The 15,133-nt window shown below is 42.4% G+C and overlaps 1 protein-coding gene across 2 annotated transcripts in view; it reads left to right on the top strand.

The window, feature by feature from the left end:
* GRB2 (growth factor receptor bound protein 2) overlaps positions 1-14,681 on the top strand; it is a 57,368-nt gene extending 42,687 nt beyond the window's left edge. For both annotated transcript variants that reach the window (XM_068655169.1, XM_068655168.1), the window contains exons 3-6: positions 3,253-3,350; positions 8,513-8,635; positions 10,898-11,066; positions 12,406-14,681. In XM_068655169.1, the coding sequence (XP_068511270.1) occupies positions 3,253-3,350; positions 8,513-8,635; positions 10,898-11,066; positions 12,406-12,591 (576 nt within the window). In that variant the 3' untranslated portion in view covers positions 12,592-14,681. The remainder of the gene's footprint in view (positions 1-3,252; positions 3,351-8,512; positions 8,636-10,897; positions 11,067-12,405) is intronic.
* The last annotated feature ends 452 nt before the right edge of the window (positions 14,682-15,133 follow it).

Genomic DNA, 15,133 nt, shown 5'->3' with positions numbered 1-15,133 from the left:
ATGACAGTTCAAGTTAGGAATCTATACTTTTCTTTCAGGCATAGAACTGGTTTTTAGGTATTCAGTAAGAAATTGTAGTTGTGATTATCATCTGAAAATCTCTTGAAGGCCAGCTGGAGATACAGACTAGATGGACTGACTGGATGCTTGAAATGCTTTGCAGCAGAACGAGTTAGTTACGTGATGTCAGTTCTTTCATTTCAGTGGGTTTAAGGCTAAAAACAAAAAAGAGAGCACTGTCAGATGTAAGCATCTAGGCTGGATTCCCCAGTGCAGAGATTTCCTCCGTGTTCTTGACTTACTTTTTAGTTATATTTCAGTAGTGATTGGTAATGGCACAACTTTTTGAAAGCCAAAATTTTATCTGACTGTTCTGTAGCTGTCACAGCAGTAGGTACCTAACTTTGTAGCAGCCACCAGAATTACTGCTCTGTGCACGTGACTGCAGAGCTGTCCTTAATTTAAGGTGCTTCAGTACAAGTCACTTTTGCTTGACTAAGCACCGGGAGCAGCTCCAGGGGTGCTTATTCGAGACGCTGTCAGAACAAATGATTTTGTAGACATCTGTATTGTAGAGGTGACCTCTCTTTAAACAAGACTTGAACTTAAATGTGGAGCTTTCCAAAGAAGACGGTAAGTTCTGTTGCTCCAGGAAAGGAGCACACTGAAAAGCCTAGAAATGGGCAAACAAAGGTGCCTCCAGGGTGACTGTGTGTGTATAAGCTCTTTAGTACATAGCTGAACTATCCGTGTCCCATACTATCTGCCAGGGTGTGACTGGAGCTGTGACAACTGGTTGAAATGATCCTAGAAAGGACAAGCAGCTATGAAGATGCTTCAGTCCTGTACGAAGCAGAAAGAAGTCCTTGGGGCAAAGCGAGCCAGTGAAGTGGGGGGCTCTGGAGGATTCTTTATCACAGCAGAAGCCCCCTGAACAGGTTGGACATGCACATATGGAGGCAATTCACCTTACCCTGCCTTTCATCCAGCTGTTTTTTCCTGTCACAGAGCTCAATGCATGCCTCAGCAGTGCTCCCTCACTGGCATTTGGCTTCAGGCCAGGCATTAATGAGTACCCCAAGCCCTCTGTGATTTGGCTCCTCCAAACCTATTAGCATATCTTCAGAGCAAGATAAAACTCATTAACATAATTTACATTAGGGCTTTAGAATTTCTGATAATTTTTGATTCCTACTGCCAAAAGCATAAATACGTGGTAATATCCTTCATATGAAGCATCAGCTTTTCTGTTGTTTTTTGTTGTTGTTGTTGTTTTTTTAATTTTTGAAAAATAGACTACCATATCCACTAACCACACTCAGTGGTCGTGAAATGGGTTGGTACACAATCAGATCAGAGGTTTGATTGGTGCTATCTCTGATAAAGGATTCTATTTGCATAAGATGTTGCTTATTAGAAATAACATCAAAACGTGTCTTGGGTGTGTATTATTTTGTACAGTGACTGTGGTGATAGCTTCAAGGACATGTAATAACCAAAATTCCTGATTATACAAGCTCTGTGCCAAAATCTTTGTATGACTGAGCTGTTGATCAGGGTTCCAACCTCTGCCCTCCACCTTGATAGTGTCCATACAATTCACTTTTTTTACATAGCTGTTCTTAACCTCAGTGTTCCCTCTGTACTATGGCAGAGCTGCTTGCCGGTGTCATCTAGCAGTGCTTCCGATCCTGGAGCTGCATCGGTTTCTGCACAAAATGCAGTCTTGCAGTCAGTGCAGCAGTTGAGACGTGCAGCTTTCCTGCTTAAAGGCGAGTTAGCAGACATCAGCTGGTCTGTGTCAACTCTTCATGTGCAAGCTTTTACCTCAGAGCCTGTAACAGAGCCACCCTTGAACTGCTCATGACCTGTGGTCAGATTATCCTTGCTGAATGGCCGTAATGCTTGTAAATAAATGGAAACCAAAAGCAGGAACTGCATAAAAGTTGGTCTGAATGCCTTTATCCATATAAAAAGGTTTAAGATGCCTTAGGTAGAAAAGTCTCTTCTTCAACTGAAGGTATCCTGAACTGGGTCATAAAGGTGAGTATCGTTGCTGACCTAAAGGTCAGAGGATGTGGCACTGCTGCTGTGCTCGGCGCCTCATGAAACCCCAGCACCAAAGGGACATCCCTGGGACTGTCAGCCCGATCAGTCGGGAGTTGAGGAGCAGGCAGGTAACTGCTACCCACTGTCATTCATGGTGGCACTTTGAATTCTGTTCTCCTTTTGCTTTAAGAGATTCCATTTCAGTAGGTGATGAGGTTTTTCTCTTTTAGATCCAGCAGTCAGCAGTGGGGCAGATTAGGGTGTTAATGTCACACGTTTTTGAAAGGCAGCAAAAATTGATCTTCAGAGTTTAATTTTCTGAAGCACTTTTATCAGCACTAAGCATTTTAAGGCCTGCACTTGCAAATTTTTGTCTGCTTTTCCTTTTTAATTTCCTCTTGTTGCCCTTCCAAAAAAGAAGCATAGTGAGATTGCAAAAAATGAAGTAATTGCTTAGGAGGATTTTTCTGCTGGGTATCTTCACTCTGTTTGTATGTAGTCTGGGATATCTGGGGCTGCATTTGTGTTGACTTTCTCTTTACATTTCCTCATTGTCCCGCATTCTGGCAACGCTAATAATGTGACACTTTTGTGACTTGAGGCTATAAATTGTGTTTTTTAACTCACATCTAGCTTTTTGGGGGCCACTGTTGCAAAGGGAAAAAAATAATCAGCAAGCTGAACAGGAGCATAAGTGTTAGAAAAAAGTATTACTGTGGTGCTTAATTTTGAAAGGGGGTGGGCAGGATCTATGTGATGGCTACTTCCAAACCCAAATAAAATCTTTTTGGAGTGAGGTGGTTTTAAACTATAGCGTGGTTTTATTTGTGGAACCTCATCCTACTTTGTTCCAGAGGCTATTCTCAGTTATTCTACCTGGCTTGTCAGTCGCACTGTACCATTTAGCAGGGATTCAATGAAAAATTAAAACATTTGTTTTGGAGTTGTGTGTTTTGAAGTACTGACTCATGTGAAAAAATGTGGTGTTCTGGCTGTTCTTTGGCTATTTTCAATTATTGGTCCAGCTTCTGGTTCTGAAAGCTCATGGGATGCAGTGGAGCAGGATGGCTGGCAGCTTGTTTTTATAGGTTTGCCTTATAAGAGCAGTCTTGGCAATAAGAACTGGAAGAATAAGGTAATATCTTCACCCATTTTGCTGTAACTTGAAATGTGGTGAGCTTATTATTTGTTTCCTTCCTTCAGGTTTTGAATGAAGAATGCGATCAGAATTGGTACAAGGCAGAACTCAATGGAAAAGACGGCTTCATTCCCAAGAACTACATAGAAATGAAACCACATCCGTAAGTAGAGCTTTGATAGGATCTCTTGATCTTTCCACATGCTTCCCTTCAAACAAGGTGGTTTGCTGCTGAGCACTTGGCAGATTGTTCCTTACCAGATCTACCAAACCATATGGCTAGATAAAAGATGGCCACTGAGTTATATCTTTGGCTGTAGCCTACAGTGTTCACAGGAACTTATTTCACAGCTAGCTATGGAGCAGGACATTTGGAAGCTTTTCTAGTGCATTCTCTGGTATTTTGCTGTAGGGTCAGACTGACTGACCTTAGGGGTTGCAGGCTTAAACCAGCAGGAAACTGTTCAGTAGAAAGTTATTACCCAGAGTCCCAGGAAAAAGTGTGACTGTGTTCTTGTGATGAACTCTTTTATCTGCTACACAAAGTAAAGTAAAGTGAAAGTTGCAGCATTTACAGCTTACCAAAAATTTAACTCCAAATGCCCTTAAACATTTTTTCTGGTATATTTGTTGCATTCTGGGTACTGAATCAAAGGATAATTTAGGTTGGACAGAAGCTTCTGAAAGACTGCACCCCAAAAAAAGAGAGGGGGCTGCTTTAGTGCAGCCAAGTGAGAAGTGAAGCAAAGTGTACAAGAAAATTCTGAAGTTTTTTAAAGCCTTGTTTAGTTTATCTTGATCTGCTAGTCCAGTGGGGATCAGAAATGCATATTGTGATTTCTCCTTCATTGATTTGAGTCATTGTGCATCTTCTAATAACAATTTTGGAAGCGTTTGAGTTATACTGTGGTCTGATGTTGACATTCAGTTTGTTCTTTAATCATCCTTGTGTTTTTGTTTGAGTGGGATAGAGCTGTCAGTTTTTTCTTACTGATAACAAAGGGGAATGAACAACATCCAAGCCTACAAGTGAGTGAGTTTGGTGGTTTTAAAGCATAGTTAGTTAGACCTTTTTTGAAGATGTTTAAACTGCTGATGGCAACGGGATGGCGGTAGCTCCATGTGTAGCACGTAGCAATGCTGGGGACTGTATTAACAGGCCTGGGAAATCACACAAAAGTTCACGCAGCATGGTGTTTGCTTAGTGGTAACGCAGAGCTCTCTAAGTAGTCCAGCAGGTCCTACAAAAAGCAAACATCAGGCAGCTGACCAGGTGTGAGAAAGAGACCGTTCCTTTTCTCAGACTGGTATCAGTGTTGTGGGAAGGTGCCATGAGAGCTGCTCAAGAGGATTTGGAAAGAAAGCATCTGAAAAAGCCTTTAAAGGTTAATTCTGTCAGAGGATCTGAGACTTAAATCCAGCCTCGTAGTTTGTTTTTAAAGAGTGTTCTATCTTGCTTGTATTTTGCAAATCTTCCTGTTTGCTTTGTAACTATGAGCAGACAAAGCTGAGAGGGAAACATGGCACATCTCAGTCATCGTCTGAGTCACCTGGGTTCTGAAGGGTTAATCCAAATCGCATATCAATGCACAAAGCAAAGAAGTAAGTAGACATCAGCATGATACTCAGAAGAGCTGCAGGAAGCTCTGGGCAGGGAGGCTTCCTGTGAAGGCACAGCTGTGCAGTTCAGGGGTAGGGCTACCTTTCTGCTTTTAAGGGGGCAGGGAAAGAATTTGCCATCTATGAAATGATCTGGATCAGACTTGTGTTATGTGTGTCCAAGTGTGTGTGTTCATAATCAGCTGTTCTTTAAGGTATTGCTGAAGTCTTACTTTGCAATTTATGTGGAAGAAATGAGCCAAACTAAATGGTTGCACTCAGTGAAGCCAAAAGAATTGTCAAGCTGCTGATTGAAAGGAGTCTGAACGCAGCGTGAGCTTCGCGTTGTACCAACTGGTGCATCACCCTCTGTGCAGCATCAGCAGTAACGTCTGCGCTTGGTTCTGTAGTGCTGACTGGATGAGTTTCATCTGTATTACAGAGCTAGCTGGAGAGGAGTGGTAGTGTTATCAAGCTTAGCCATTTACTGGGGAAGCTATGAGAATGTCAGTTCTTTGGCCTAGTTCTCTTGGGCACACTGATTTTATTTTTTTCAGTCATTCTTCAGGAAAGATTCATATGTGCAGAATACTTCTGATGTTTTATGAGTACGTTCTTAAATGGACAGTAGTTTCTCAACATAACTTTGATCTATGGGGTTTTCTTTCTCTTCGTCTTTTTTATGAAGTCAAGCTCCTGTTGATCTATGAATGGCTAAACTAGCAATGAAATGATAAAGCTGCTTTGATTAAAAATCTTCCTATTTAAATTAAAATGCCTTGGAAACAGCTGGCAGAAAACTTTAAGAATTGGATATTGTTGTTTTGGAAGTATTACTTTCATTAATCATCTTGTACACTTCAACTTTCTAATGAGTCAGTAAAATTGAGGAGAAAACAAGGATAAACTTGTGAGGCTTCAAGAAGGACGACAAAAATCTTCTGAGCTCTTCCAGGTTTCTTTCTACTTTTCAGAGATGAGTGAATTTTGTTACTGTTTTTTTTTTTTTTAAGCTGAGGCTTTCATTTGCAAGTCACATGTAATTGAGAATTATATGAGAACCAAACAGAATTAAAACACATTGTAAACAAGAACTGTGTCAGGATATCTGAAGTCGTAATAGAACGTTTGCTTTATGTAACATTTAGCAGAGGTGAATTTAAGGGCTTATCTCTGACAACTGTGCCAACAGCCCAGAAAACAAAATGCTACCTTGGAATTCTGAAGGAGTTTCATGTAATGGTTTCTCTTGGTTGAATTTAGAGGCAGCACAGTACTGTGTGGGACAGGTAGGTGTTGGTTCTTCTGGCTCTGCCACTGCCTCAGGTACTGAGAAGAAGCACAGGTGCTAGCCCATGGAGAAAGTACTAAATGCATGACTTCTTTGTCACTAGAAGTAGGCTGGTTGTGGGAGAAAGCTTTTCTTTTCCATTCCAGGGGGGTACAGGGAGTAAAAAGTGCAAAATAAGACCTGCCAGCAAGTCTGTAAACAGGGTGCATCATTTCCAGTGCCAAACTAGTTTACATAACAGAGCTGCGTAGCTAAGTGGTCTGTACAGTCCCCTTACAAGGGAGATGTCCTGGAGTGATTTGATCTAATGCTGCATGTAGTAAAAGCACCTTTGTGGTGTCATCGTGTTAGATATAATATGGGGCATGGTTTTGTGTAGCCTCCTGTGGGGAGCAGATGCTGAAGACAGCTAGTGAGAGGAGCTAGGGCTGCCAGTAGCTGAGAGGCTGGTAATCAGGTAATCAGGTCCCCCTTTACCTCTGGGGACTGCTGCTTAGAGAGGAGACTTTTGTGGTCTCCTGAAAGCTTCAGCCTCTCTCAGGAAAGGCTCAATTTCAGTGAGGGTTTTGCAACTTCTCTTTGTTGTACCAAAAACTTCATTGTGGAAAGGAAACCTTTTGCGTGGAGCTTTTGTTCTTAAACGCTCCCCTCTCTGGTCAGTCATCTGCGTGGTTAAAGGCTGTGGTAAGAGCTTCTATCTGGTGTGATCTGTTACTCGGAATTGCCAGCTGTGCTTTTTGGTTGTGCACGCAGCTCAGCTCTTCCCACACTGTGTGACCTACTGCTCAGCCTTGTTTGCCGTTAGTCTTGGATTAGGCTGGAAGTGCAAATGTGAATGTAGGTAAGGATCCTTGTGACCAGGTCGGTGCTATGATACAGCTGCCTGATGCAGGTTCAGTCTTAGTGCCACAGAGGTGAGCAGCCTCGTGCATTTGACTTCTGTGCCCCTGCCAAGAAGTTGAGATGTGGCTTTCACGTGCAGCTATTTCATGGGACTGCTTATGTGAAAGCTGCTAGGTTGTACTGACTACAGAAGAAAGCAAGAAAAAGAGGCTGCTGAAACAAGCATTATCAGCACCTTTCCTACCTTTCCTAGAACTGATTTGCATGCCCAGCTCAGCAATCATCCTCAAAGAAGCAGAGGGAACTTGAGGGAACTTTTCTCACTTTGCATATAACTCCACTCCTGCCACCTGCTTGAGCTCTGCCATACAGAACCTGTCCTAGATGGCAGTGCTCTGGGATGCTGATCACTAGGGTCAGAAAGGTTGGGCTCCGTGCTGCGGGAATAACCAGCTGCTGAATGAAGCTACTCGTTCTCTCTGTCAAGTAATCATGTCTTTCCCCCGGATCTAAAAGGCTAGAAATTGTTTTTTGATATAAAATGCACTTTCCATTTGTGCAGGATGGGTCAATCCGTAGACAGGATCTTGTTTCTACAGCTGTGATGTTTCTGAAGAAACCTGTGAGTGAACTCCCAGTGTTTCCTTTGCGTTGTGCAAATATTACATAGATATATTTTTAAGGTTCCTACCCGCTAAAATAGTGATGTTTCTGTGCTTAATCCTTACGTGTTCTGCATTGCCTGCTTGGCAAATTGTGACTAGGGCAGGGGTGGCTTCTCCTTGGGGGGTGTAAGTAGTGAAGGGGTGTGTAAGTACTCCTCACTGATTATCTCGGGGCAGCAATAGTGAAATAAATTGTAATGTCACAGAGAAGTTCAGTGCTGACTAGCCACCAGTGTGTGGGCTCCTTTGTAATCCCTGACCTGACGGTATCATACAGTTTGGGCAATTAAAAGTTTGCATGTTTGTATGGAGACATGAGACTTTAGCCCTTAGTGACAGAGGAAGTTAAGAGTCGAATTTCTTGCTTGAGCTAGGAATCTGTTTGTCCTTAGGTTACAAGGCCTGATTGCTAAGATACCAGTGCAGACCATAACAGATATTTTAACTTTGTTCCAGGTTGTAGCTACTTCCCATGGCAGTCTTTTTAGCTTCACCAAGTAGGACTTTGTGAAGCAGCTGTGTACATTAGGTTCTTGTGGTTATATGTATGTATGCTAAATATCATCTATGTCTAAAGGGTAGAGTAGGGTGCAAAACTGTGAATAACACATGAAATCTTGAGCAGTTGGGTTATTTCCCCCTTCTGAAAATAAATCCTGTAACTTGAGGGTTTCACACTTACCACATCTCTGCTTTGCTAAATTGGGTGAAATAGGGCGATTGCAAGCGCATCATGGTAGCTTCGTTGCCAGGACGAAACATTCTGAAAATGGTTCAGTAGCCTGTAGTAGGGTGGCAACGAGGTAGGTGTAGCTTAAGTACTTCTGTAAGGAATCATTTCACCTTGGTGTGAATATCTGTGTCAGGCTCGCACATGAAATGTTTCAAGTTCTTAACTTCCTCTGTTTTCTTTTCCTCGCTCCACAGGTGGTTTTTTGGAAAGATTCCCCGAGCAAAGGCTGAAGAGATGTTAGGCAAACAGAGACATGATGGTGCCTTCCTCATCAGGGAGAGTGAGAGCGCTCCTGGGGACTTCTCTCTCTCAGTCAAGTAAGTAATGCCCAGAAGCACTTGTGTGGCAATCACGACACCTAATGCCAGTTCTCAATCACGGATAAAGGACGGGTGATTGCTAGTGCTGATGAGCAGGAATAATTTTCCAGATGCCTTATAGCATGCCTGTTCTTCCAGTGATACGAATTTTCTTACTCCATCTTCTGTCTTTGTGCAGTACGCTTCCAAATGATTTTTGTGGCCACTTGGCACCTACTTTAGGGATAGTCATGTTCTCTAGCGCTGGGTCATGATGCTATGAAAGGAGAGGCCTCTTCCATCTCTCAGTGGTTTATTTCACCTCCACAGAGAATCTCTAATAACAAAAAAAAAAAAAAAAAGAGGAACATTAAGGAGGAACAGTTCACATCCTTGAGCAACCTTTCTATAAGAGCACTGGCTCTTAACCAGCAGGAGTTCCTGAAAGGTAGCACGGTATAATGTGAGCCATGTCTAAGTATTTCACACATCTGAAGTCTCTGTAAAACAGAGGTATTAAAAACTTTTGAAAGGGCTTGGGATGTAATTGAACATATGGAGAGGGGAACTTTCTCTTTAGCAGCTTATTTTTCCCTTTTTCTTTATTTTTTTCCCCCTCCTGTACCAGAAATTAACAAGATTTTCTATCTATCTTGATGGATTTAGATCATTCATGCAAGATTCCTAGTTTGCTGTATTTTCTGTGGCTATCAGTGATCTGTCTTAGCAGATTATTTTTTCTAGTCGTCTCTGGTCTATAACCAAGTGTTTGTCATCCTGCACAGCAGCACCAAGTCATGCCAACAAACTGAATTAAGCAACTGATTTTAGAGTTGTTTATATTTCTGTTGGATACAATAATCTGAGCTGGAATACTAGATATGAATGGAAGCTTCATTCCAGACATTGCATTCCTTTATGAAACCTAAGGTTGTAACAGCATAGTTCTGCCTGCCTGTTCAGTGTTGCCACCTGGTGGTAATATCTCAATTGCTTTTTTCTGTTTTATTTTGAAAAACTTTTTTTCCCTTCCCTGAATGGTGAGCTGCAGCATTTGAAGTGCTGAGAAGCTCTCAGGTTGAGGAAGGGGAGCAGTGGCAGTACCCATGAATTGTTTTGTGTTAGCTTTGTCACCAAGACAGTATCTATGCTTTCAGCCACAGTATAGGAGCTCTTCATGCCAAGTGGGGAATTCTTGCCTCCTGTTTTTAGTGTTTAGACTAAAGAAAAAATACTGGTGTGCTGTTCATCTGGAAAATTCTGACATTCCCTCTTTGGAGTTACTCTTTATTTAGGATAAAATTGTTGGAGAAGTAGCTTCAACTGAATGTCATCATTTGTCAGAAAAAGTTGTTAAAGCACAACTGAAGCTGCTGCACTACTTGTGAGCATCACCTTGTAAAGGTTTTTGTGCTTTTTTTTTTTTTTGAAAGAGTGGAGAAATCTGTTTTGCAAGATGTCCTTTTGCGTAAGTCCAGACCATCTGCCAGAAGAGATGATCCTACCCTTGCTACAGCAGTTCTTTTCCCAGCAACTTAGCTTTGATGGGACTGGTGCCTGTGTACTGCATTATCACACAGGCACAGTGGTACTGTGTGAGGGAAGGGCTGAGGCTGGGAGAAGTGCGGCACCTTAGCAAGAGTAGCACGAGATTGAAATGGCTTTGAGTCAGTTGTGAAATTGCTGTGGCTGAAGCACATGTTCAACTTCTAGTGCACGTTCAAATGCAAGATTCGGAAGGTGCTGTGGTGCAGCTTCTTCAACATGACCTTGCGTTTGTAAAAGTCCATTGCACGTGTCCTAGGTATCCTGTGCACTGTCTTCAGTGACACAGGTGACTGCATACAAGCATCCAAAAGTACACATACCGGATGGCAGCTATGTGGTAATGCAGTGTAAAAAAGCTGAAATGACTGCACATGCTGTTGGAGAAGGAGCGTTGTGACACCAGAAGGCCTCAAACTTCTGCAACTTCAGAGTGGTTGGAAAAGGTGGTTTTAAACTGAAGACCTACTATAAGAAGAGCGCATCTGAAACTTGCAGGATTTTTTAAAATTTCAGTGTTTGAATTCTTTCTGTGATCGCTGATTTCTGTAAGATGCAACTGACGACTGGTTTTCAAACATCTTTACAACAATGAACTGGTACTTGTAATATCAGTGCCACCAACAGTTTTTACTGTGCCCTGAACAACCTTTTTGTACCCAACTCTTCATGCTCATGATCCCAGCAGAATGCTCAGTGACTAATAATGTGTTTTTTTCTTTTATTCCTTCCCAGGTTTGGAAACGATGTGCAGCACTTCAAGGTGCTTAGAGATGGGGCTGGCAAGTATTTCCTCTGGGTGGTGAAGTTCAATTCTTTGAACGAGCTGGTAGATTATCACAGATCCACATCTGTCTCCAGGAACCAGCAAATATTTCTACGGGACATTGAACAGGTGCCACAGGTAAGACAAGTGTCCTCATAGAGCATATCTTTTAGTCTATTGCAACCACAATCTGGAGTGGGATTACATCTCAGAGTAAACGAACAGGGATGGAGAAAAGCTGACTTAATTTTTTTCTGTTGAAGTGTAGTTTTGTATCTTGTTGCCAGAATTATACTGGAAAATTAGCTGGATGTTTGCGCAAAGCCTACCTGCTAACTCCTAGTCTCTCCTTCAGTCCTGGCAAAGTGTTGTTGCTGCTTGGACACTCGACTTCTGTTAATGGTTATGATTACTGTTGAAGTAAGGTCATCTGATTCCTGTGAATTAAGAATGGGTTTACTACTGGTTTAGGACACAGTAAGAAAGGACAGTTCTATTTGTACTGGGTCACAGCCACAACTGCACCTTGGTAGCAGTGAAGTACTTTGTTGAAGAGGTAGCTACAGGTGGTGGCATATGGAACATCTCTAGCCTGCTGTTTTGAATCCAGCCAGCGTAAAGAGGAACCAAAACCTCCTGCTACGTGTCAGTAGAGCAGCTTGTGTGTATGTAGCTCTTTTTGTTCCATTTCCCAGGGCAGTCCAAATGTTACGTTGGGTATAACTGGATCTTTTGTCAATTCTGGATAAATCCATTTGCCTCTATCTGCAGCATTAGCTTGAAGAAGCCAGAACCTTGCACTTCTCTGGGTGACCTGGGCAGCCTTTGCCAGAGTTCATCTGAACACACAGCTCTGCACAGTTGGGTCAGTGATGAGAAGAGCTGGCAGAGAATGACAAGCATGAAGATACCTTGTTAGACTCCCAGTTTTAAGAATCCAAATGCATTTTTAAATTAACCCCTAGATTTTCCATAACAACGGAGACATTTGCTGACCAAACACAATGCTTTGTGGCAAAACTGATATTGGAGGGGTTTGAGGAAAATGTGTAAAATGCCAGTACCAAGCTTTGAGGGGGAACTTTGTGTATTTCAGTGGTTAGGTAGGTTATTAATACTCATGTTGTTGGTTGTTGTAAACGGGACAAATAAGTAAAAAGGCCATTGTAGTACAGTACAGATTTATGGTAAGTAGTGAACACTGGAAAACAACTACCAGAACATCTGAGACATCTGCTGTTTTAATTTCAGGGTTTTCACAGAAATTTGACCTTTTTTCTAAGGTCTCCTATAGACCATGCTTTCCTTTTTTATCGTGTTACAGATGATAGAGGCTGGCTTTCAGGAAAGTGCAACAGCCCAAATGTTCACTGCTTATCTCTGGTGCAAGTTAAAAATCAATCCTGCCTGAGGGAGCAGGTGTCTTGAGTGCTGTAGATGACTCTCATTTTGCATATCTTTCTCTTTCCCCTTTCAGCAACCAACGTACGTTCAGGCCCTGTTTGATTTTGATCCCCAAGAGGAAGGAGAGCTGGGTTTCCGCCGCGGAGACTTTATCCAAGTCCTTGACAATTCTGACCCCAACTGGTGGAAGGGAGCCTGCCACGGACAGACGGGCATGTTTCCACGCAACTATGTGACCCCAGTGAATCGGAACATCTAGAGATAAATATTAGAGATTATTTAAAGAAACGAGAGAAACAGTAAATACACATACAGAGCCTAACTGCAGCCAGTGACCTAAAATCACACGGCGATAAAACCTGAGTCACCTTTCACCGTGAGGTGATCCTCCTTCACAGTACGGAACTTCAGGGGTGGGGTGGGGGGGGAAGAGTTCAACTTACACACCAAAACTTATCTTAGGAAAAAAAAAAAAAGAGAAAAAAAAAGAAAATAACAAATTTCCTCAGCTGCTCCTGGGTTACCCCCTTTCATTCACTCTTCTTGTTTCCCCCTCCTCCTCTGTCCATCAGTGCATGAAGTTTTAATGCCATATAAAGTCCTAGCCATGCAGTTAAAGGAAAAGGGAGAAACTCTGCTGGTATTTTCTCTCTCTGCAAACGGTCTTCATTTGACATGAAGGGACATGAGAGAAGAACCAAATCCACAGTCCTGCCTTTAAAAAAAACAAAAATCATCAGTCTGCTTTTGCCTTCAACATTCAGCTCTTCTTGCCTGGGAAAGATGAGGTGTTGTTCTAATTTTTATTGTCTCTTCTCCTTTGGCACTTTCTTCTGAAGCTCAGCAGCTTCCGAGCAGGGGAAGGGAGAAGAGTTATGTGGCTTTTTGTTTTGTTTTTTCTTTTGAGTCAAGAGCTGCTTTCAGAAACTCCAACCTACAACTGAAGTCTATTAATGCTGTGCTGACAGCTTTTTTGTTTTTTCTTAAAGGTGTACGGTTGAGCACATTTTTCCATAGTGCCTTTCCCTTATTTTCTTTTTTATTATTTTTTTTTAAGTTAAAAGGACAGTCCAGAGCTTTTCAGAGGGTTTTTTTTCTGCCTACGTGTAAATAAATACTTTGGGGCGAGGGGTGTAGAGGAGGGTGGCTTTATCAACGGACATTTGAGAAAAATCTACAACCAGAGATGGAGCTTTAATCTTAAGATTTGTCTTACTGTTTGAATTTCCTTATTCCAAGGGGGGGGAAAAAAATCAAGGCATTCAGTGGCAGCTTAGGCTGCTCAGTGGTGGAGAGCTGCAACCAGGAGCCTCAAAAGATAAAAGAGAAACCGGGAAGGTATGTCCAGGGAAAATGAGGAAGAATATTTTGGGGAGGGAGGGCTAAGGGGGGGGAATTTGAGAAAGAGTAGTCCTGAGATGTCCTATAAAATGTACATTCCTTTGATGGAAAACTTTATAATGCAGAAAAACCTCAAGAAATAGTGCTTGAAACCATTTTATGCTATTAGTGAATGTTTCTACGTGATGCATGTAATCAGCCTGTCTCTTTTGCCTGGATAGGGAGTATTTGCAGTCGTGTTGCTCATGAAAAGTGGGGTTGGCATCACTGTTCTCCAGTTTCTCCTCCCTCCTCAGGTCAGTGTTACTGTTAACGTAGATTTCCCTCCACCTCGCTCCCCATTCACAGCAGGCTGTGTGATGACTGTAATCCCCACCCCTTACCATAATGGCATTTGTTGTGGCCATTCGCTCTTCCACCAGAGCAGTGCGACGTTAAATTGGATGGAAAGAAAAGCAATCAAACCACGTTGCTCTCTGTGCCAATCTTCAGTTGTGTTATTTTTCCTTTTGGTGGCCGCTTGGCTGTATCCCTTCACCCCACCAACGAATCCAAAAACTGCGGTGGAGATCTCCTCCCGCCCTGCATAAGCACGGGCAATCTTTTGTTGGAGGGTGCCTTTTTTTGTACTAAATGTTACAAGTTTTATTCCTGAGATGGACTCTGCCTTACACTTTGATTTTCCAGCAGATGAAAGAGAGAGCTATCCTGTAGAGTATTACTTTCTCCCCCTCTCCTTGCTAGCTGTCACTCACTTTCTTCCTTCTTTGTAAAGTGATTGGAAAAGGAATCTATGGCATTCTACACCTGGACCATTTGATTGTTTCCTTATTTTGGAATTGGTGTATATCATGCAGCCTTGCAGACATATGTCTTGTGTGTGTATATATATTAAAAAAAAATCAGTGTTTAAATAAAAAAGGCCTATGTACTTAATCCTTTAACTCTGCAGCAGCATTTGGTAGATAGTAATTAACTGTGAATAATAAATATACATTGAATTCTTCACTTGAGCATCTGTCTGTTATTTCAGCTGACCAAAATATAGCTGATCGAGGTAATTTGTAAGTGCTCAGCCTCTGTAGCATCGCGGTTAGATCTCAGCACGCCTAGCCAAAGTCACGTTGCTGTTTCAATCTGTCAACCGAGAGCCGTGTCACTGAACCACATGTGCTGGTGTGAGTAGTGAAGGGGGGAGAGGAGCAATCAGGTCGCTGTCAGAATGGCAAACAGGATCTATTAGTGGAGCGGGAGGGTGGCACTTGAGCCTTTCTTCCTCTGCTTTTTTTTTTCTCAGCTCTTTTTGTAACCACTCGAGCAGCCCTGTGGTGCTGACTCTAAGGCAGTGAGGAGCCAGTGCTGGAGGGCGATACGCTGGTTATTTCTGGAGCGTCTGCTAAAGGACAGGGAAAGATGAGCGTCTGACTTGTGTAACAGCAGCACCTCCAGCTCAGGCCGTC

Source organism: Anas acuta, chromosome 18, assembly GCF_963932015.1.
Source record: "Anas acuta chromosome 18, bAnaAcu1.1, whole genome shotgun sequence".
NCBI lineage: Eukaryota > Metazoa > Chordata > Aves > Anseriformes > Anatidae > Anas > Anas acuta.
The sequence above is the reverse complement of the archived record's forward strand: the minus strand, read 5'-3'. Positions and strand labels throughout refer to the sequence as shown.